Raw genomic sequence first — 23,335 nt, forward strand, 5'->3', positions numbered from 1 at the left:
CCTTTGTCAGTATTAGGGTAGTTGGAAGGAAAAAATCATATATGTACTATATGTACATAGTACATATATATAGATAGATGGATAGACAGATAGAGGGCACAGGATGAGTTGAACATGAAGGGGTCATATCTGGAGAATAAAATTAAGGGGTGAGAGACGATTATACTAGGAGAAGGAGAAAGGGGAAGGTAGAATGGGGTAAATTATCTCACAAAAAAAACAGAAAAGAAAAGGCTCTTACAGTGGAGGGGAACCAGGGGAAGGTAAGAGGAAATGAGTGAATCTTATTCTCATAGGATTTGACTTAAGGAGGGTATAACATACACACCCAATTGGGTATGGAAATCTGTCTTACCCTATAGGAAAATAGGAGGGGAAGGGGACAAGAGAGCAGTGGGATGATAGAGAGGAGGGCAGATTGGGAAAGGGGGTGATCAGAAGCAAATGCTTCTGAGGAGGGACAGGGTCAAAAGAAAGAATAGAATAAATGGGAAGGCGGGATAGGATTAAGGGAAATAGAGTTAGTTTTCCACAGCATGTCTACTATGGAAGTGTTTTGCATAACTACACATGTATAGCCAATATTGAGTTGCTTGCCTTTTCAATGAGGGTGGGTGGGGAGGGAGAAAGGGAGAAAATTTGGAACCCAAAGTTTTAAAAACACATGTTTAAAAAAAAAATGTTTTCATATGTAACTTGGAAATAAGAAATACATGAAATGGGGTACAGAAATCTATCCTGCCCTACAGGAAAATAGAAGGGGAAGTGGGGGGAGAGATAGCACGGAAGGCAGACTAGGGGAAGGGGTATTCAGAATGCATGCCATCTTGGGGTGGGGGGAGGGGCAAGACGGGGTGAAAATTTGGAACTCAAAATCTTGTGGAAGTAAATGTTGAAAACTAAAAATAAAAAAATGTAAAATTAAAAAAAAAAATACCATGGTCTATATGATCCTAAGTGAACCATAACCAAAGCAATTTTAACCAATCTATGACCTTTTTCACTGTATGTAAACTGTGTTTACAGATCTTTCTACCAGAGATCCAAGTTCTAGTTCTGGTTCCCATAATTAACTGTGTCAGTATAGATAAGTCATCTGGTTCTACCACTACCTGCATAAGCACACACACACACACACACACACACACACACACACACACACACACGACATATATTCTGAGTGTCAGTTTTTCTGTCACTCAAGATTTTCTTCTACAATAGATAAATTTATTTTTAATGGGTAAATTTATATTTATCTAAGGAGAAAAATCTATAGGGGAAAATATCTGTGTTGTGTCTATATCCTCTTTTTAAAATGTATTTTGACCTTTCTACTACATAAGTAAAAGGATTTTGAAATAATACAGGATTGAGGACACTCATGTATAATTATTTTGTAAAATACAGTACACTTACCATAGTAAAAAAAAAAATTGCAATTTTGCTTTCAGTTTATTTATTTGTAACATTCCATTCTCTTTAATCACAAAAGTTGAGCACATATTACATTCTCTCTCTTAAGTAATACAATCTTGTTATACCAGATGATACCTAAATTATTTACTGGCCACTGAATTGGCACTATTCCATCCTAAGACTTACTCTAACTAACAGCATCGTGGGAACTGACTTCCACTCTCAATTAAAATGCTGAAGAGTCAAAAGCACAGTTTTGAACATAAGTGCTGGAACTTCTTCCTTAGTGTAAAAGTGAAACTTTACTACCACACTGGAATTTCATACTTGAGCATTGGCAAATGTCACTTTTATAGAAGGGCAAACATAAGGATAAAAAATTAAACATGGTTTTAAATATTCACAAGAAGAATTTATATGCACATAAATCAATAAAAAAAAATTGAGGTTTTCTCCCCCCACAAATGAATAGCTATTTAATAGGCATAAGTAATTCTGGACCCATAATCTGAAGCTGATTAAAAAAAAAAAGTCTTGTATTTGTAGCATACTTTATACATACAGACTAGACAATTACCATAATATCACTACGCTAGTAAGCCTGTAAAAATATTTTTCACTCCATCATTATTTGGCATTTAGATACTATGTGGCTTTATACTCTTAACATCACTCATTCAAGGAAGATGAGTGGGAACTATTATCTGTTTTTAATCAATGAGTAAACCTAGTAATGGGGAGGTTAAGTAACCTGTTCAAAGTTATATACAATGAGTCGGTGGCAGAATTAGATTTGAATTTAAGGCTCCTTATTTCTAGTACTACTCTTAAATTCAATTGAGTCACATTAACTTTTCCATAGTTACTAAAAAGGCTTTCTGATTTTTTTTCCAAAAATGACTATGAGGTAAAGACAAAAGTTATCTATGAAATATTTTTCAATGCTCTGTAAATCAACTACATTGCTTTATATTGATATAAAATTGGGAGCAGGTTCTGAGGAGGCAAAAGTAGAGTCACTGTAGCGGATGCTGAACAGTAAGAATTAAAAAAGCGTACAGACTCTGCTTGAACCGAAAAGAGTAGCCATACTGTGGAGAGGGTGCGTACTTCTAGCATTAAGATTATCACAACCCTTTAGTTTTGCTTATCCAAAATTATAAAAGTAAAAGGTCACTAAGTCTATTAGAATCATAGAGTTTTAAGCTGAAAAGGCCTTTAAGGTTTATCTAATCCAGTCCTGTTCTAATATTATTCCCAGTAGAACAGAACTTAGAATATGGCAAATTATTCTTTGGATTCCACCAAAGGGGATTTAATCACTGAAGTATTGAAAGAATCCCATTCCTATTCCATACCTATACTAAGGTCCCACAGCATGAATCCACAAACCAATGTTGTTAAATGACATGATTTTAGTATTTGATAATGTGTCTGCCTTGTCCTAATTAACTAACTGAAAAGCCATCCTTCATCAATAAGCTGAAACTTCTGTCAGAAAACCTGGTCTATACAAAGCTATATACGCATTTACTAGTGCCTTGACTTTAGACAAGTGACTGACACAATATTTAGCTCTCATGTTAATGATTTTCCCTAGGAGCTCTTAACGTATTGGAAAAAAACTTCTTGAAAGCCAACAATTACTCTTGGTAATAAAGAGGATGAACATAAGCACAACTTAATATTTTGTTGGACTTAATAAATGTTATTTTAATATCCTAGCTGCCACAAATAAACATAATAGTTATATATAAAGGTGAATCTGTATGTTAACAACCATAGTGTCAACATAAGCAAGACATACTAATTTGCTGATTGATGGACATTAGCTAGTTGATTTATTTACCTATAACTTACATAGTGGTCCAATTCTAAAAAGCAACTGACTCCTATTCCCTCAAACACAATTTAACAACCCTCAAATTACTAAGTCAATGTCAGATTTCAGTCTATAAAATCCTTCAATTTCTTTCTGATAGGCAATACACAATCAAGAGAAATGTTCATGTAGTAGGATATACAAAGTAATGTGAAAAAGAAACACAAGTGTAGAAAATACTTCAGCTATTATAATATATCTATTTTTCCAATGATATATAGTGCTTTCATTACCTGTTTCTCCATATCAATATACCTGGAAATGAAAGCAATTTAAATTAATCTTTTAAAATATGACTGAACAGAAAAAAGGTCTCCTACCAATGCATCTAACTTAAAGATTTCACCTTGTGCTAAAGACAAACAAAAATATATCTCAAGATGATCTAAAATAAGTTACAGAAGTTGGAAAACTTTTTCACAAAAGTTACTGTTAATATACTTCTGGTGTCCAATGAAAGAGTTACTGTATATTAAAATGTTTGAAAGATGTTTAAAGCAAACAAACCCAACAACTCCAGGAAATTGGTCATAGCAGCTAATAAAAAAATTGGAAAATATCAAAAGGGATCATAAAAGCATAAGAGAACTAAAAGATCAAATGATGATTAAGTCCCTGATCCTCCACCATTAAATAAAACCGAATAGGGAACACCTACAAGATATTACCAAAGGATTCAGTAAATTTAGAATTTTCACTAATATTCTTTAATATTATTTTTGTTTAAAAATAAATGTGCATTGATACAACGTATGATATGTATTTGGATTTTTAAAATTATATATACACCTTTTTTAAACTTGAGGGTGAAAAAAAGAATCATGACTGGAATTTTGGCATGCAGTTAGGATACTATACCCCCTCCTCCTCCACCTACCCATTTACAATCTTCTGTCCTTTTAATTTAAAGGTACAAAGCCAATACCAACTTATAGAGATGGCTAATGATCAATCTAAATTATATTTAGATAAGTAAAATAATTAACTGGAAAAGAAGAGAAATGTATTGAGGAGAATGCCAAAATAAGGTAACTGCATAATTAACAAGAACAAAAACTATACTTAGTATTGTTTTAAAGTTTCTATAATGTGAATTAAACATATATGTAAAAAAAGCATTCTGAAGCAGAGGTTTAATTTTTTTCACTATATTATTTTCTTTTGAAAGGTTGAGTCAGCACTTCAAATACTTAACATTAAAGGTAGTATTCTGATAAATATTCCTGAAATAATATTTTCAACATGAAACATTATTTCATTTAAAATTTAAAAGATAAAACTTTTCCTTCCTTCTCATCCCCATAATTACACACCAAATCCAATTTTTATTCTTTTTCAAACTTTTTTCCCTTGTGCCTAACACAGAATGTTACATGTTATATATAATGGACATTACATACACAAAAATATACATTACATATATACAAAAATTGTATGCTGAATGAATGAATATAAATGAGTGAATGCCATCATAAACAGGAAAAATTTTCTCGGAGATAAATCAGCAAATTGGCTAACAAGCTGTTTGTACTACAGAGAAAAAGGATCACTTGATCAGATAAAATAGTTTACTTGAAAAGCCATGAATAAATTTTGATTTGCAAGGCAAATCAACACAGTTCTCGGAGCCTGTAGCTGCAAAATAAGGCTCCTTTCCAACTAGTAAAGGGGGAAGGAAGAGGTGGAGAAGTCTCCAAACTTAGGAGTAAGGGATCTGGGATCTGGGGGTGGCCTCCAGATGACACTGGAAGAGTCATTTAAACAGTTAATGCTCAGGATTCTCAACTGTCAGACTATCAGCATTGCTTTTCCCACAAAGAAGAATGTGAGGATAAAATAAGAAAACCACAACACGGCAGAGTTTTGTGATTTCCTCAGCATGTGCAAAACTAAGCATGCCAGCTTCCTCCACCAAGAGACAACCTGTCCATGGTTTAACACGGAATGCTTGGATTATGTGACTTGCCTAGGGGAAACAGAGTTACTAACTTTCAGAGTTAGGATTTGAACCCTGGTTTTCCTAATTGTAAATCTACCATTCTATCCACTACGTGTCAGGCTGCGTCTATCAGAAGAGATAATGTATGATATCCCAAAGATATCATAAAAATGGGAAAAGGACCCACATGTACAAAAATATTTATAGCAGCTCTTTTTGTGGTGGCAAAGAACTGGAAATTGAGTGGATGCCCATCAATTGGGGAATGGCTGAACAAGTTGTGGTATATAAATGTAATGGAATACTATTGTACTATAAGAAATGATGAGTAGGCAGATTTCAGAAAAACCTGAACTTACATGTACTGATGCTGAGTGAAGTGAGCAGAACCAGGAGAACGTCGTACACAGTAACAGCAACATTGTGCGATAACTAACTTAGATAGACTTAGCTCTTCCCAGCAATGCAAAGATCTAAGACAACTCCAAAAGACTCATGATGGAAAATGCTATCCATATCCAGAAAAAGAACTATGGAGTCTGAATGCAGATCCAAGCATACTATTTGCTCTCTCTTTTCTTTTTTCTTTTGTTTCTTCTTTCCTGTGGTTCCTTCCATTGGTTCTAATTCTTCTTTACAACATGATCAATGTGGCGGCAGCTAGGTGGCGGAGTGGATAGAGCACCCGCTCTGAAGTCAAGAGGACCTGAGTTCAAATCCTGCCTCAGACACATAACACTCACTAACTGTGTGACCCTGGGAGAGTCACTTAACCCCACTGCCTAGCCAAAAAAAAGCAAGATCAATGTGAAAATATGTTTAATATGAATGTATATGTAGGGCCTATATCAGCTTGCACACCATCTTGGGAAGGGAGAGGAGAAAATTTAGAACTCAAAATCTTACAGAAATGAATGTTGAAAACTAAATATAAGTAATTAAAAAATAAAAATAATAAAAGATAATGTAAATTAAAATGCTTTGAAAAAATATAAAATTGAACATGTAAAGAATTATAAAATTATAAAATATAGTATAAAAAGCATTATAGTAGTTAATCTACTACACTGTTTATAAATAATTTTGCAACTATATTTTACATATATTTTAATTCTGTTACATGTTTTTTGATGTTGTAACTGCCAATTTAGCATTTAGTATGGCCTGCTAAACTAAAGGACTGTCCAACACAATAATCTTCCTTTTTCTGTAAAATTTATGTGTAAATAGCTAGCATTTATACAATGTTTTAAGATTTGGAAAGCACTTTACAAATGTTTTCTCATTTTACCCTCATAACAACTCTGAGAGGTAGATATTATTTATCCCTATTTTACAGATGAGGAAACTGAGGCAGACAGAAGTTAAGTGGCTTGCCTAGGGTCACACAGCTAGTGTCTGAGACAGGATCTGAACTGGAGTCTTCCTGACTAAGGGTCCACCTCCCTGCACCACACGTAGCAGTTCTCAAAGACGAATTAAAAACAGCATGAGGAAAACTGTTGAGAACATAAATTAAACTATTTGCGGTAGAACAGATAAAATAAATTCATGAATTATTAAACTGAAGTTAAAAGTAAAGGCAACTCAAAGGTTAAATCAAGAAAACACAAAAGTTCTTAGTGAAAATCAGGAAAGCAAAGAACAAATCAAAAAGTGATATTGTGTTCTGTTATTTCTCTGTGTCCCCACTTTCAAATGAAAAGGAGTAAATGGGGATTAGGTCTTGAAATGACCCAGAACATTACTGCCAAAGTTTACTGTTTTAAAAAAGAAATTCATGACCTGAATCCAGCCACTCCACCTCACAAATGTGGCACCTCCCTGCTACTCCTTTTTATGTATGCAAAAGCCCTACATGTTCCTGACAGTGGCCACATTCGTAAGTACAGCAGCTGACTTTAGAACATGCTGACCTTGAGCAATCAGCGCCTTTAACAGCATGCACTTCTGGCTTCTTTCACTCTAACAGTGAGACAGCCTCGCCATCTATAGTAGTCAACAGTCTCTGGCCACCACCCCCAGCCTATTTTAAGATACTCCCCCACTACATTTCTGTGATGCACAGTTCAAAGTGATAGAATAACATCTGTGGCTATTCCTAAGTGCAAGTTGTTTACAGGGGGATTGTGAGCATTTGTGCTCACACTGCTTCTCTTCCCTCAAGGTTTACTTGTTAAGGTTAGTATCTGAAGCTCAACTGCCATTTCCTGTTTACGCTATTTTTTAAAGATCAAAGTGTTAACACACAACAAAGGGGTTAAATTTTCATTTAGGCCCCATGTGAACTAACGTAACACACAGGCAGAAGAGTTAGCAGGGGTTAACTAACTCCTGGTGTTCAAGTTCTAAACATCATCATTACATTTTTGTAAACTACTAGTAAAATACATTCCAGGCCAAATGATGTTTTTCATGAAACATATAATCACAAGTTGAGGGACAAAATATAACCCATTTTCCCCTCATAACTCTCTTTAACAACTGCAAATAATGCCTTGAAAGTTTAGCTCTAATTGTGCTGGGATAAAGACAAATTTCCAATCCTTTTCCTTGACTATTTATATGACAATTACACCTTTTTACTCAGAAAAGATTTTGTTCTTTAAAAAGATCATACAATTATCAAGATCCTAAAGATCAAGAAAATTATGTATGTATATAAATACACAATTTTACATTAAAAGTATTTAAATTGTATTGTATACAATTTAGTTTAACAATTACTCCATGGATAAAATGTAAACTCTAGATAAGATTACCTTAGTAAACTTTATTAATTTACTAAGGGGTAAAGACTACCAGTACTATGCTAATAGGATACTATGGAAAAATATTTCAATTTAGACCTTTTTAAAATATTTCATATTTTGTTCACTCAATAAATATTAGATGGCAAAATTAATTTAGAGCCCATTTCTTCTTAAAGCCAGGTAATACAACATTTCCAAGTTTAAAAAAAAAAATCCAGATACTAAAAGGTCCTTAAATTTAAGCTACTAAAGAATTCAAGACCCAAATATAGTACTGTCATGTAAATAACAGGTGAATGAAATATAGGGACAAGGCAACTGGAAATTGAGTTACATGAAATTAAGAGAATCTAGTAAAATCTCAAGGTAGAAGCTGCATAGAAAAAAATTATTATTCTAACGTATGTTGAGACATGGTACTTATCTACATCATGCCTCCCACCCTGAAAAATTCTCAAAGTTTGAGTCTCACAGTTAACATTGATTAAATTGAAAGAGAGCATAAATATTTAGAAGACTAAATTTATGATCCTTTCAATTAATTTAATCAACTTGAGAACCATTACTCCTGAGCAAAACAAAATGTATTTTTCTTTAGATAGATGATCTTACTTATATATGCTCAAAGCACGTATCATGAATTGATTTTTCAGTAACAGTCATTAACTTCTGCTAAACTGTCCCCAGGCTTGGCCCTTTCTAATCCACAAGGACACCACCTGCACAAGACTGTTAACGTGTTCTTGTGGGGATCAAACCAAGAACTTCAACTTCACATTCTAGTCACTAGTTAAAATCATTTATACGTTTCTATACACATGATGAAATCATATTTAATGTTAGTCATAAAATATGTATCATGAGGATACTCTATAAATAACAAGAACAAAACACCCATGTTAAGGAGTTATCAGTTTAAATTGAGAAATCATTAAGAAAAGTATATGTCCATCCATGTTTTAACAGTTTTTTTGGTGATTTATTATTAATTCTTCAGAAAAATGGCAAATAACCATTTATTGTCACACATTAACAAATCAACAAATATTTACTAAGAACCATCCTACGTGCTAAGGAATTAAAAAAAAAGATGCACATGAAAACAGTTCCTGTACTCTCCCACAAAAAGAAGTGGTAGGTGATGGATGAAGGATAAGGAAAGGTTCCCCAAAGAAAATGGTGCCTCAGGGGAGAATTCTGAAGACGAAGGGGTATAGAGTGCCAGAGCACTTTCGGTACAGAGCCCAGTAGCTTTCCAGCCCAAGCAAAGCAATTAACCTGCCTGCACCTTGGCTCTGAAATGAAAATGGGTATCCTTGCACTGCCTTATTTCACAGATGTTGTGAAGAAATAGTAGTTTGTTCCCACTAAAGCACTATTGTCTAATATGAGCTAATATTATTATCAACCTTGACACCATTAACCAGAAGCTTAAATCTCAACTATCCATTTTTTAAAAGCAGTCTTTGTGCAAGGAGGACCCTGGAGGGTAGAGGGTGTGTGCTGTGCTGTAAGGGTATTAAGAAATCATCAGACCTCTCTGTATATACATATCTTGATTTCCATACATGTCTTAGAAATGCTTTTCCAACCCAGGAAACATGACCACTTCTTAAAACACAGACTGAGCATTCCTTTGGTAACCAAAAATAGTTCTCACCTACCTGTAGTACCGAGACTGTAAATATGTAGAACAAACAGTCTTTGATACATGGCTAGCAGATCCAAAGTCTATTACTTTAACCCTGTATGGCTGTCGGACAGGATCTACCAACATAATATTCTCTGGTTTGAGGTCAGCATGAATTAAACCAAGACTTTTCAGTTTTTTCAGTGCAGTGGCTACTTGTTGAAGAATAGGTCGTATTACTTTAAGTGGGAGAGGACTGAATTTATTTTGCTTCAGAAAATCATATAAGTTCTGTTCCAACATCTCAAAGACCAAGCAAGTGTGGTTACGGTGTTGAAAGCATTCATAAGCTCGGACAAAATTAAATTCATCAGCATTTTCAGTACTGAGTCTTGATAATATGCTCACTTCTATCTGTCCTTGGCGTGCATAAGAAGGGTGATTCTTCAGAATTTTGATTGCCACAATCTCACTTGTCCCTCTTTTCCAACATTTGACTACCTGGCCAAAAGTCCCTCTCCCAAGAAAATCAAGGACTTCGTATGTATTTTTCAGTGAACACAAAACTTCATGCTGTACCAACTGATAATCTCCTTCGCCACTAGTACAATTCTGCTTTGATGCTGCCGTAGTTGTAACAACCGTCACTGGATTTCCCATGTTGGTTTGCAACATTGCAGGCAGTATAGACAGTTCATCGACAATCTGCATTGCGCTGTTTTGATTCTCCAGCTCTTTACTCTTACGCTTCAATCCCCATCGCTGGGCGCTTTCCCGGGTCCCAGATGGAGGTGCCTCCACGTGAGAAGGCTGTGCCTGCACAGCTAGGACCTTGGTAGCACCTGCAGTGTTTTTAAAAGCAGCAGTATTTGTCTGCAACAAAAAGTTATGTCCTCGTGATCTGTTCAATGGTATCTTTGTCTGAAAAGTACTCTCCTTAATAGAAGGATGAGAAATTCCAAAGTTTCTACCATTCACATAAGTACGGGGATAAGTTTTCTCGTGGTATACACAACTGCTTGGCTCTACTTTGAGTTTTTTCACACTACAAAAGGCACTTGACTGAGTTTGATAAACATATGGTGGGTAGACCAAGACTTGTGAGGCCATACCTACAAAGGAAAATGAAAAAAATAAGAAATAATTAACTTACAATTCATGAAGAAAGTCAATTGATGTAAAAAATTACTATTAAAATTCCTTTTAAAATGCACAAAAGTAAATACACTGCTGGAATATATAAATGTTTCTATAAAAATTTCAGGAGCATAAAGTTTCATCTGCATTCATTGTACTGTGCAAAATGTCTCCAAAGGAGACAGCACGAATATCTGAAACATTCCTCAAGTGGTTCTGTATGTTTTCAAACTACTTACAAGCCCACCAAATTGAAGCTTTACCTTTTACCCAACAAGATTAGAGAGGAAGGGGCAGTGTAACCAGATCTATAACTTCATCAGTGCAAGGCGCTCCTAATAAGGACCTTCTTTTACCAATGGAGACCTTACTACCAAACAACTTTTCCTTCTTCTCACCTTTGATTAATTTCCTTTGAGTCCTCCCATACTTATTTTGTTTCCCATAAAATTCTAAAAATTTTTTAAATATTTATCAAATATCCACAGGAAATGCATATATGTGCAAATAATTATAGATTCTAGGCACAAAGTCTGTTAATTGGAAGATGATTTTACAAAATATTTAACTGTAACTTATCATTTGAATATAAGTATAATGATTGAACCTAACATTCTTTATTGGCATTGATATGCTACTACTCACCAATCTGGAATTTATTTATAATGCAATCAGTATAATATCCAGCCCAAATACTCAATATAAGAATAATATAAAACATCAAGTTTACAAGAGCTCTTAGACTATTTCATTTATATCTGGAACATAGATATTTAGAATATCAGAAGAAAAAGAATAAAGCCAAGTTTAAACAGTCAAGAGAATCCTGCTTTTGGTCATTGTTCCATTTTGCCTACTCCAAAAAAAAAAAAAAAAAAAGGCTTATTATTTCTAACAGAGAAATTCTTTATCTCAAATAGTTAAGTATAAGAAAAATAGGTATATAAACAGATACACTCTTAGAACTCAAAACAATATGCCAACAAAGCAGGAGAATATATATATACACGATACATATATATTAATATAAAAATACACATGTATGTATATACGTACACACACGTACACACACACACACAAATGGTAGAGTCCTCATGCAAGACTAACTTTGTACCAATGCTAAACAGTAGTTCTAACACAGAAACAGCAAGATGCCCTCCATCCCCCATTCCACTATCATTTATGAATCTTCTGTCCATCTAGTATAACTTGAATACAGTCAGTCAACAGACAGCTTCCATTAAGGTACATCAATTGATACCAAAGACATTGATATGAAACAATAGTCAAAATGATCTGATTCTTAAAGAACATACTAGATGTCTTGAAAAGAGCGCTATCTTATTTCTTATACTTCTACTGCATCTCTTTTTACAATTCCCACCAGCTTGAGGAGTAGAGTTTATCTTATTTGACATCTTAACACTGATAAGAAGCTGAAAGAGGTATGTTTTAGGTTCTTCTGGGCTTTGGAATATCAAAAACACACGCAAACCATTTTAAAAAGTTTTAAAATGCCAATTATGTGCAAGTTCCACCTGTACCATGGTAGGTGCTAAGACAGAAAGATGAAAAACAATAGTACAGTCCCTGTTCTCAACTAATTTATAATCTAATAAGGGGGTGCTATGTATGCACAAGTAAGTACAACATTAGGTAGGATATGAGAATAACTTAGACCAAAAAACACTTTTAGCCCAGGAAGAGCTGGCACCTAAAATGGAACCTACAAAGGAACATAGGCAGGAATGTGGTCAAAGTGCATTAGCGGCAAGGGAATCATCTGAACCAATGCAGAGACGCAAGAGACAGCAGGACCTGAAACAACCTTTCCAAGTCCACTTCTGGAGCACAAGAGTACACAATGACAGAGGGAAAGAAGGATGGAAAACATTTTAGAGTCTGATTATGGAGGGTCTTATATTCTCTAAAGAGAATCTTATCCCACAGACAACAAAACACCTAAACATTTTTAATTAGAAGAACATTCAAGCCCCCACATTATGGAGATTACTATGATTATATGAAGGATGGACTGACAAGAGGAGAGGCTAGGGACAAGAAGACTTGTAAGAAGACATTTACAATAGTCTAGGCTCTAAGTCTTCTACCTTTTTTGATCACATATCCCAAATATAAAAAATTCTGAACATACATCCTTCACAGTGTACATTTATTTATTTAGGTATTATGTTTTGTGTGCTGTTATACTTGTAATTAAGCACATTTCTAAAATTTAAACAAAAAATTTTAAGGATGAAATAAAGATAAAATACTTGATTCTAGAGTCAATAAGGAGTCAATGGAATTTAAAAAGTAGTAAGATGACATGGTCAGATCTTCACTTTAGGAAATCAATTTGGCAGCTGTGTGAAGAATGAATGAGAGAATGGTAAGACTTGAAAGAGGGAGCTCAATTAATTAGGAAACTATTACAATAGTCAAAGCAAGATGATGAGAACCTGAGCTAGAGTGATTGCTATGTGAAGAGCAGAAGCTGGACTCAAGAGATGCCACGAAGACAGAAATTACAAGTCTGGCAGCTATGTAGGAGGAAAGTATCACATTGAAGTTGTGAAGCTGGGTGACTGGAAGGACTGACAGGAAGAGGAGTGTCTGGAAGATGGACGAGCTTGGGGGAAAAAGATAATGATATGTGATCCAAATCCCAATCCATTCATGCCTGGCTCATCCTGGGTGACTCACCAAGTCCTACCCAAAATGAAAAGAGAAAAAGTAGAGCTCTTATTCACTGGCCCCTACTTCTAAATCCAGAGCCACCCTAGAAAATGATATGGGAGGCAGAAGATGAGGGCAGAACTTTCATCAAGACCATCTCCTATTGATTAAAAAAAAAACAACAACCAGATTCCATGGGGGAAAGGAATAAGAATTTATTAAGTGCCTACTATGTGCCACTATGCTAAGTGCTTTACAAATATTTCATTTGATCATCACAATAACCCTATTAGGTACATGCTATAGTTGAGGAAACTGAAGAAGACAGCAGTTATATGACTGACTCAGGGTCACACTCTAATAAGTGTCTGAGGCCAAATTTGAACTCAAGTCTTCCTGACTTCAGGCTCAACTCAATCTGCTATGCCCTCTAGCAGCAAAAGGGCAATCACGGAGTACACACAAGAAGGAAGAGAAGGTAAGAAGTATTGGGAAGAGCAAAGTGTAGATGCGTTTATGTTGGGAGAGAAATCCCATTACTGGCTACCTGCTGAGCATGAGAAGTGACCTGTCTTCCCATTTTGCAATTGGTTAATCACACACACACCCCTTGGGATCAGGTCCCACATACCCTCAAGTGATGTCTCTGACATCCCAGGGAGCCCCTGTCCTGACTTTAGAGACCACTAACCTATAATATAGTTTGCTATAACTCAATAACAAGTTTTCTTGCTTGGTTTTACAGTGGAACTAAATAAAATGTTTTGATGAACACTGTCATTTGTAAAAATAAGAAAGGCTTTTCCCCCCACAGTTTTGTAGTACCTACATAAGAATCTTACTGACACCTCAATATAAAAAAAAAAAAGCAATCCTGGCACTTTGAAGATGACAAAGAGTACAAATTCTGGCAAGCTCTAGCAAGCTTTGAAAAGCTTTCAAATACTGTGCTGTCAATAGCCTATGCCAGCTTGCTGAAGGAAAGCATAGCTAAGTATAAAGAGGTTCATCACTACTAGAATGGCCACTCACTAATGATGAATTCTGAAAAATGAAACAAAAAACAACTATAAAATAGCTCCATTCTACAGTGATGGACAAGGACAAACATAAAAGGAGGCAGCAGGTGCTTTGAAACAAATTTAGTTTTCAGAGTCAATAAAGATTTAAATGAGATGTTTCCCTAACAACAAATGGGTTAACATATTACTAGAAGAAACAAACCAACCATATTTTACTGACATTTTCACTATAAATGAAACCAGCAGACATTAAGTTGCAACAAAACAGGAAGGATAGTTCACAGTTTCTCCTTAGAGAAGCAAATAAAGAAGTTGGAAGTTTCATCATGCACACAAAGGCAACAAGTATCATTTCATGGAATAAATGATCATATTTCTTTCAGGGTTCAAGACGGGCAAAGGTAAAAAGACCATTCAGCCTTGTAGATAACTGCAGCTGAAATGGCAAAATTAGTTGCAAAGGAGAAATATGACAAAGCACTTAACAATATCCTCCAAACCAAGTTAATAAGTATGTGAATATTCAGCAACTTCAATCTTAAGGTAAGCATGGAGAAAACAATGGCAAAAAAAAAAAAATACTGTTCATGATTAAAAAACAAAAGAAGTCAAATGCTTGTTGAAGGAAGTTTCATACTTATGTGGTAGGAATCCTTTTTTCAGGATATAAGGAAGGTGTTAACATGGTGAAACAAATGAACATAAACTGGCTCTAAGAAAACAAATTTATTTTTAAACTTTAGATTGATTATTTAAAATATTCAACAGCAAGACATCCTATTACATGGGTTTTGCTTTTCTTGCCTTCTTAATAAGTGGGAGAAGGGAAGGAGGTGAATTCAAAACTGAAAATAAAACTGAATGGGAAAAATACATCTTATCACACTTTCTTTTTGACTAACTTTAAGTAAGTGAATTTAAATGCATAAAATCATAACTTTTCTGTCATTTTCTCCAGGTCTCTATCAATAATTTTTTTTGTCCATTCACAAATCCTATCCCAGTCTTGTATTCTGTACTTTTGGTTCTGCCTTTTTTTCACTTTGCCTTATTTCATAAAAGTCTTTCCATATCCCTTATATTCTATCTTAATAAGGGTATTTAATTACATGAAAATATCATGATTTACTTAAATACATTAAAACATTATGATTTATTTAAATTTTTCATTATTACTGGATATTTACATTGCTTCCAGCTTTTTGCATCACAGCACTGGAAGAGAAAGCTAATCTGGACTTCAGGAAGAGTTCTGTTCTAGTTTCTTTGCCTTTGGAGATTTGCTAGCTATGTGACCACTGACAAGGCAATATTTGGGCTCAGAATTCCCAAGAAACTCTCTAAGACAAGAAATTACGTACTAGTGCCAATCTGCAACACTGGAGATTGTTTATGAACCAGTAATTCCCTTAAAAATCTCAAATGGATCTATGTTCTTATCAATTTGGAAATTCTCTCCCAACAATAAAAAATAAAATCCATCCATGCCTGCCCCTTGCATGACTCTAGTCCATATGTTGCCATAAATTTCATAAAGCGTTGGTAATAGGGGGATTCCACTCTGGAGGCTGAAGATCTTCCTCACACTCCTCTGATTTCTACCGTGTACAAGCAGAACACTCTAGCTGTCCACTTGTCCCTCACCCTAGCCCTAACCAGGCCATCGTTTCCATTCTTATAACTTCCTAGATATCATAGTCTTGTTCTTTCAAGTTCCTAAAATTCATAAAGTATTTTTCTACACTAATGAAATCACAAGTTTAAACCATAACACACCCAACTATTTTACAATTACACATAATCTCCAACAAATAGCTTTTTTTGTATAATATTTTCATTTGTTAACATTTCCAGGGTATATTATCAACAATGGAATCAGTGGGTCAAAAAGAATGATTTTTGTCATTTTTATTATGTAATTCTCAGATTGCTTTTCAAAAAGATACAAAATTATAATTCCACCAGCAATGAATGTCATCTGTTTCTCCACAAATTCAAAGGTTATATTTCACTGATTTTAATGGTTATGCTAGCTCAACACTATTTGAATTTGTATCTCTAGTCATTTTTTTTTTCAGTTATCAAACATTTATTTTCTCTCCCTCCCATGAGATTTAAAAGAAATATAGTCAACCAAAACAACAAATTCCCACATTAGTTGTATCCAAAAATGTGTACCATTCTGCATATTAGTCCATCTTCTTTGTGTTATGAGGTGGGCAGCATTCTTCCATCATTTGTCCTCTAGAACTATGGTCGACTATTGACCAGAGCTCTGAAGTCTTTCAGAAGTGTTAGTTTTTAACATACTGATTTTATGATGAAAATTGTTCTCTTGGTTCTGCTCACTTCACTCTGCAACAGTTCCTACAAGTCTTTCTAGGTTTCTCTGAAACCACCTCTTCATTTCTAATAGCACAATATTATTCCATTACAATCATATACTATAATTTGTTCAGCCATTTCCCAATTGATGTGCACTCCCATCAGTTCTTTACTATTACATAAAATGCTGCCACAAATATTTTTATACAGAAAGGACCTTTTCTTCTTTGTTTGATCTCTTTGTGGTACAGCCTTACTACTAGTATCACTGGGACAAAAATCACACAGTTTAGTAACTCTGGCAGCACAGTTCCAAACTGCTCTACAGATGGGCCAATTCACAGATCCACTAGCATTGTGCATCAATGTGCCTGTTTTTCCACAGCCCCTACAATATCTGCCATCTTCCTTTTTGGTCAACTTTACCAATCTGATCGGTGTGAGGTGGAAGTGTACAGTGGTTTTAACTTGCATTAATCTAATTATTAGTGATGTGGAACATTTTTTCATATTCTATATATAGCTTGAGTTTCTTCTCCTGAAAATTGCCTATTCATAGCCTTTAGCTGTTTATCAACTGACAAATGGTTCTTAATATTATAGATTTTAATTACTTCCCTGTATATCTTGGAAATGGCACCTTTTTCAAAAAAATTTGTTGCCAAGATTTTTTTCCATTTGAGCAAAAATTTTTTCATTTTATATAATCAAAATTGTCTATTTTATTTTCTGTGATCCTCTATCCCTTGTGTAGTAATGAACTCTTCCCCATCCATAGATCTGAAAGTCTTCCTTGTTCTTTTTATTTATGATGTGACCTTTTATATTTAGGTCCTATATCTAATTAGAGCCTATCTTGATATAAGGTGTCAGGTAGTGATCTAATCTAATTTCTGCAAGACTGCTGTCCAGTTTTCCCATTTTTTGTCAAATAATGAGTCCTTATCCCAGTAGCTGAGGTCTTTGGGTATATCACATACTAAATTACAAAGTTTGTATCTTCATGTTGTATATATAATCTGCTCCACTAATTGACTTTTTTTTTAAACCAGTACCAATTTGAACCAGTTTTGCAGTATGCAGTTTGATGTTTGGTACTGCTATGTCCCCTTCCTTACCGCCCCCAATCTTTTTTTTACTAATTCCATTGATATTCTTGACTTTTTGCTCCTCTAGATGAAGTTTACCATTTTTCTTGCTCTAAAAAGTAATCCTTTGGTAGTTTTATTGTCAAGTAACTGGATAATTAATAAAAGGACTACTGTCATTTTTATTCTATTTTTATTATTATATGTATTCTACATATTATGTTCTATACTATTATATAGAAATATATTATACAGAATCATCTACTTTATATATAATATATTCTATTGTATATATTCTATAATCTATTATTATTATTTTGTTCTAACCAAGGACAATTATTTTCTCCAATTATTTAGATCAATTTCTGAAAAGTTTTTAGAGTTGTATTCATATAATTCCTATGTATATCCTGTTAATTTTTACATCTTGTAATTATTTTAAATGAAATTTTTCTTTCTCTCCCTGCTGAGTTTTATTCATAATATATAGAAATGCTCACAATTTATGTAAATTGACTTTATACCCTGCAATTTTGCTGAAGTTGTTTCAATTAATTGTAATCAATTCTCTAGGGTTCTCGAAGTACACTATCACATCAGAAAGTGACAATTATGTGTCTCTTTTGCTATACTTATTTCCTCAATTTTTTAAAAAATTTTCACAGCTACATTTCTTGGAGGAAAAAAAGGAAACAAACATTTATTAGTGCTTACTAGATGCTAAGTGCTGGGAATACAAATACAAACAAAAAAGAAAGACAGTATCAGTATCTGCCCTCAAGAAGGGAGGAGGAAAGAGAGATGAAGGATTGGGGGTAGGGGAAGCACCTCAGTATGGTTCTGAAGTTCACAAAGTCAGTAGCAAGACAGGAATGAAGGCTGACCAGCCTGGGTCCATGACAAAATAGGGGCCCCAGGAGGAACTCACTAACATGAGAACGGGGTGGGCCTTATGGAGAGTTATTCCAGGGTGAAAAGGCTATAAGAATGGTTGGTTGCTCTAGGGTGAGGACGTCTCAGGCACTGAGGAAGTTCTAGAAAGATAAAGTAGCAGAAGCATATCTTGGGTTAGGACTACATTAAACAGCACTAGTGATAATAACCATTCCTGCTTCTCCCCTGACCTTACTGGAAAGCTCAGTTACAAATAATGCTGGATCTTAGATTGAGATATGTACTATTTACCATGCCAAGGAAAGGCCCATCCATATTCCTTTATTTTCTGGTGTTTTAAGAGAAATTAGAGTCATATATTTGCCAAAATTCTTTCCTGCAGGAAAGAATCCTATACTATAATCACACGATTTTTGTTGTTCTTTCATTGCTTTCTTATTAAACCAACCCTGCACATTCCAGGTATAAATCCAATCTGGTCACAGTACATAATCTCTACGATATGTTGGTAAAGCCACTTTGCTAATATTTTATCCAAAATGTTTTCATCAATGCTTATTAGGTCTATTAGTTATATCGGTTGGTCTTGTAGTTTTCTGTTTTGACTTGCCCTGGTTTAGTTATCAATATCATATTTGTATCATAACAGAAAAACTGAGGATTCCTTTTGTTTTTTTTAAAATATCTTTTTAGTTTTTTTTAAATTTTTTAGTCAACAATTTGTGTAATTAGAATTATACTTTGAATTTTTGATAGAATTCACTTGTGAAGTCACCTAGTCCCAAGGTTTTTTCCCTTTGGATATTCATTTATGAACTGTTCAATATCTTTTTCTGAGTTGTTTATATTTTCTGTCTTTTTCTACTAATACAGGTATTCATTAGTGAATGAATGTGTTTCCAAACTCTTGAAAAATATTTACATACTTTGACCACTTACCCACTGTCCAATGGGAGATATCTTTGTAAACTTTTAAGAGTTCCTTATATATTTTAGATAGAGTTGTTTTTGTTTTGTTTTTTTAGTGAGGCAATTGGGGTTAAGTGACTTGTCTAGGGTCACATAGCTACTAAGTGTCAAGTGTCTGGTCTGAGATCAGAAATTCAGGTCCTCCTGACTCCAGGGCCGGTGCTCTATCCACTGTGCTATCTAGCTGCCCTGATACTGAGTTTTGTACCAGTCACAAGACAGAATAGTACGATGGACAGAGATGACCTCAGAATCAGGAAAACCTGGGTTTGAATCCTGCCACAGACATACTGGCTGTGTCACATAGGCCTACACTTGTAAGCACCCTGGGAAACACTTTAACACTAAGTTGTACGACAGGTGCTGATCTGCAATGGTAGAGCCTTAGTCACCTTGGAAGTCACAGGTCCAAGTATCGAAAATATTTTACTCAATTTCTTATGTTCTTTTTATTTTGATCACACTGCCTTCTATTGTACTGAAATCGTTTTAATACAATAAAGCACATCTATCTTGTTCGTTATAATTCCTCCTATTTAACAGAAAGTCATTTCCCCACCACAGTAGAAAAAAGTCATTTCGTTTTCTTACTTTTTTATATTTTATGTTTACATCTATCATTCAGCTAGAATTTATTGTACATATGATATGGGATGTGCTTCTAAATTCATTTCCTACTAAGTTGCTGACCAAGTTTTTCCAAGTATATTTCTTAAATAATAAATCCTTTCCCCAGGTTTTTCTTCGTTGTACATTTATCAAACACTAATCTTCTGCATGTATTTGGTTGTGTGACTGATATCTCTATTCTATTCCACTGACCTATTTTTTTTTGCCCAGGTCCAGATAGTTTGGATAACTAGTTTGTAATATATTTTAAAGTTGGGGAACATAAGATCGCTTTCATTAGTTTTGTGTATTTTTATTTTTTCCCCACCAAGTCCTTCAATGTTTACACCTACTTGTTCTTCCACATAAATTTCCTTAAAATTTAATCCAATTTCATGAAGAAATCTTGTCATTTTGGCTGATATCACATTTAAACGTAAAAATTAAAAGTGTTTTTATCATATTAATTTGACTTATTCATGAATATTGAATGTCTTTATGTTTATGTCCTCCTTTAATAATTATTATTCAAAGTGGTCCCTCTGTAAGTCTTGTATTATGTGACTAGACTAATTCCCTATAATTTTATTTTTCTTAATTAATCACGTTCTCTTTTTATGATATTTTTCTTACACTTATTATTAGTAAATAAGAACACAAATGATTTTTACTGGGTAATCTTGTATCCTGCAATCTTACTGAACTAATTCATTATCTCCATTAACTTTTTAGTTGAGATGCCTAGATTTTCTAGGTACACTATCATGTCATCTACAAATGATATTTTTAACTCTTCATTTTCAACTTTTTAATTAATCCTCATATTATTTTTTTCCTTTCTTGCTGCAACTGCTACAATTTCTAATATTACAGAAATACAAGTGATGGAACTTGATATTCTTATAAACTTGTAAACTTGGTTTTGTTTGTACCTATTATTAGTGAAAATACCTCTTCTGCTTCTTCCTTGTCTATTATGTTGACCTTTGGTTTAAGATAAATATTTTAAATTCTGTTGATGGAAAATTCCCCTATTACGTTGCATGTGTTCATCATGAATGAACATCAATTTTGTAAAAGATTTCCTGAACGCTATGATAGAATATTTTAAGTTGCTAACTTTCCTGATATTGAAATAGTCTTGCATAACTGGTTTAAAGCTTACTTAATGAATAGTTATATTACAGCTATATTCTATTGCCTAAAATATATTTTGTATTTCTGCACCTATATTTATTAAGGAAACTGGTTTTAAAATCAAAAATGCATTTGCCTAACATAAACTGTGATTTTTCTCAGAATTATGAATAAACTAAATAATACAGAAACTATTATTCTTGTACTATTTAAAAGAATTAACCTGGAAAGTGTTTGTGGTTGGTTCGTTGGTTGGTTGGGAGGGGGGGAGGTCAGAGTGGAAGAAGAGGAATTCTTTGATTTCATACCTTACTCCCTCCACCCAGACTGGCCAGTTTAAATTCTACTTAAATTATTAATTGCATTTAAATTTATAAATTTGTCAAAAATCATCTATTACCTTTCATTTCTCTAATTTGTTAAGAATTTAGCTGTACAAAGTATGCCCTAATAGAATTCTTTATTTTACTGTTTGTTGTGACCCTTCCTTTTCATGGCCACAGAAAAAGCCTTTAGCCAAGGTGGAAATCTGATCTCATCTTGAAGAGGGCAGTTAAGTTAGAAAGCAACTTAAAAACTAGTCAGAAGAAAAACCATAAACAATAAGGAAATGACTAAAACATAGCCTGTAGAACACAGGCTAAGTGCCAAAGAAGTGAGACAGAAGTGAGAAACCACTTATTTAAATAGGTCAGGAATCTTTATCCTCCTTTTACCAGAAGAAGAGCATTCCAGGGATGGGGGAGAGACAGCCAATGCAAATGCACAAGCAGAGATGGAAAATCCTGTGAGAGAAAAACAAGAAGGAGAGTATTGCTGGACCTTAAAGTGCATGGAAGGGGAAGAGCAAAGTGTTTAGAAGAATAGAATGGCAGAGAAACAAAATCAATGTCCATTGGCTGGGAGAATAGCTAAAGAAATTGTGGTACATGAATGAAATGTAATATTACTGTGCTGTAAATAATAAGTATGATCAATACAGAGAAGCATGAAAAGACTAACATGAACTGATGCAGAATAAATAAAGCCAAGAAGACACTAACACAATGTAAATGGAAAGAACCATAAAACAACTGAAAAGTAAATGTTGCAAAATTACAAAGAACAAGTATAGCACTAAAGAGATATGAGAAGAGATCTCCCTCCACTGCTTTGCAGAAGTGGGAGGTCCATGGATGTGGAACACTGAATATGTTTTCCTCTTTTGTTTTTTTTAAATGCATTGGTCAGTTCTGCCAATTAGGTTTTTCCCCCCTCTTCCTTTTTTTTTTTCATAAAAGAAATTGTTGTTATACAAAAGGGTTCTCTGCTTTTTTTTTTTTAAGGCAATTGGAGTGAAGTGACTTGCCCAGGGTCACATAGCTAGTAAGTGTCAAGTGTTTGGTCTAAGGTCGGTTTTGAACTCAGGTCCTCCTGAATTCAGGGCCTGTGTTCTATCTACTGCGCCACCTAGCTGCCCCCCCCCTTTTTTTTTCAAAAAGAATTCCTCTTTTTTTGGCTTTCTGGTGAGGCAATTGGGATTAAGTGACTTGCCCACGGTCACATAGCTACTAAGTGTTAAGATTTGAACTCAGGTCCTCCTGACTCCAAGGCCAGAGCTCTATTCACTGCGCCACCTAACTGCCCTGGAAGGGTTCTCTGGAAGGAGGAAAGGGAAAGGTATAGGGGAAAAGTTAGATTATATTTAAAAAAAAAAAAGCCAGACCAAAAATTGTTTTAAGTCCTCCAAATCACTAGTGAGAGGAATACACATTAAAACAACTCTAAAATTCCATCTCACATCCATCATATTTGCAAGATGACAAAAAATAAAAAGGAAAAGGAAAATTAATAGAAGGTATGTGTGGTAACAGAC

General features: G+C 34.3%; 1 protein-coding gene across 7 annotated transcripts in view; it reads right to left on the bottom strand.

Moving 5' to 3' along the window:
- The window catches only part of HIPK3 (homeodomain interacting protein kinase 3), a 100,519-nt gene that overhangs the window by 56,211 nt on the left and 20,973 nt on the right, over window positions 1-23,335 (bottom strand). For all 7 annotated transcript variants that reach the window (XM_027837730.1, XM_027837734.1, XM_027837732.1 and 4 more), the window contains one exon: window positions 9,655-10,732. In XM_027837730.1, the coding sequence (XP_027693531.1) occupies window positions 9,655-10,730 (1,076 nt within the window). In that variant the 5' untranslated portion in view covers window positions 10,731-10,732. Of the gene's footprint in view, window positions 1-9,654; window positions 10,733-23,335 lie in introns of those variants that run through there.

This window comes from Vombatus ursinus, unplaced genomic scaffold (assembly GCF_900497805.2).
Source record: "Vombatus ursinus unplaced genomic scaffold, bare-nosed wombat genome assembly UNPS02014822.1, whole genome shotgun sequence".
In the NCBI taxonomy this organism is placed as follows: domain Eukaryota; kingdom Metazoa; phylum Chordata; class Mammalia; order Diprotodontia; family Vombatidae; genus Vombatus; species Vombatus ursinus.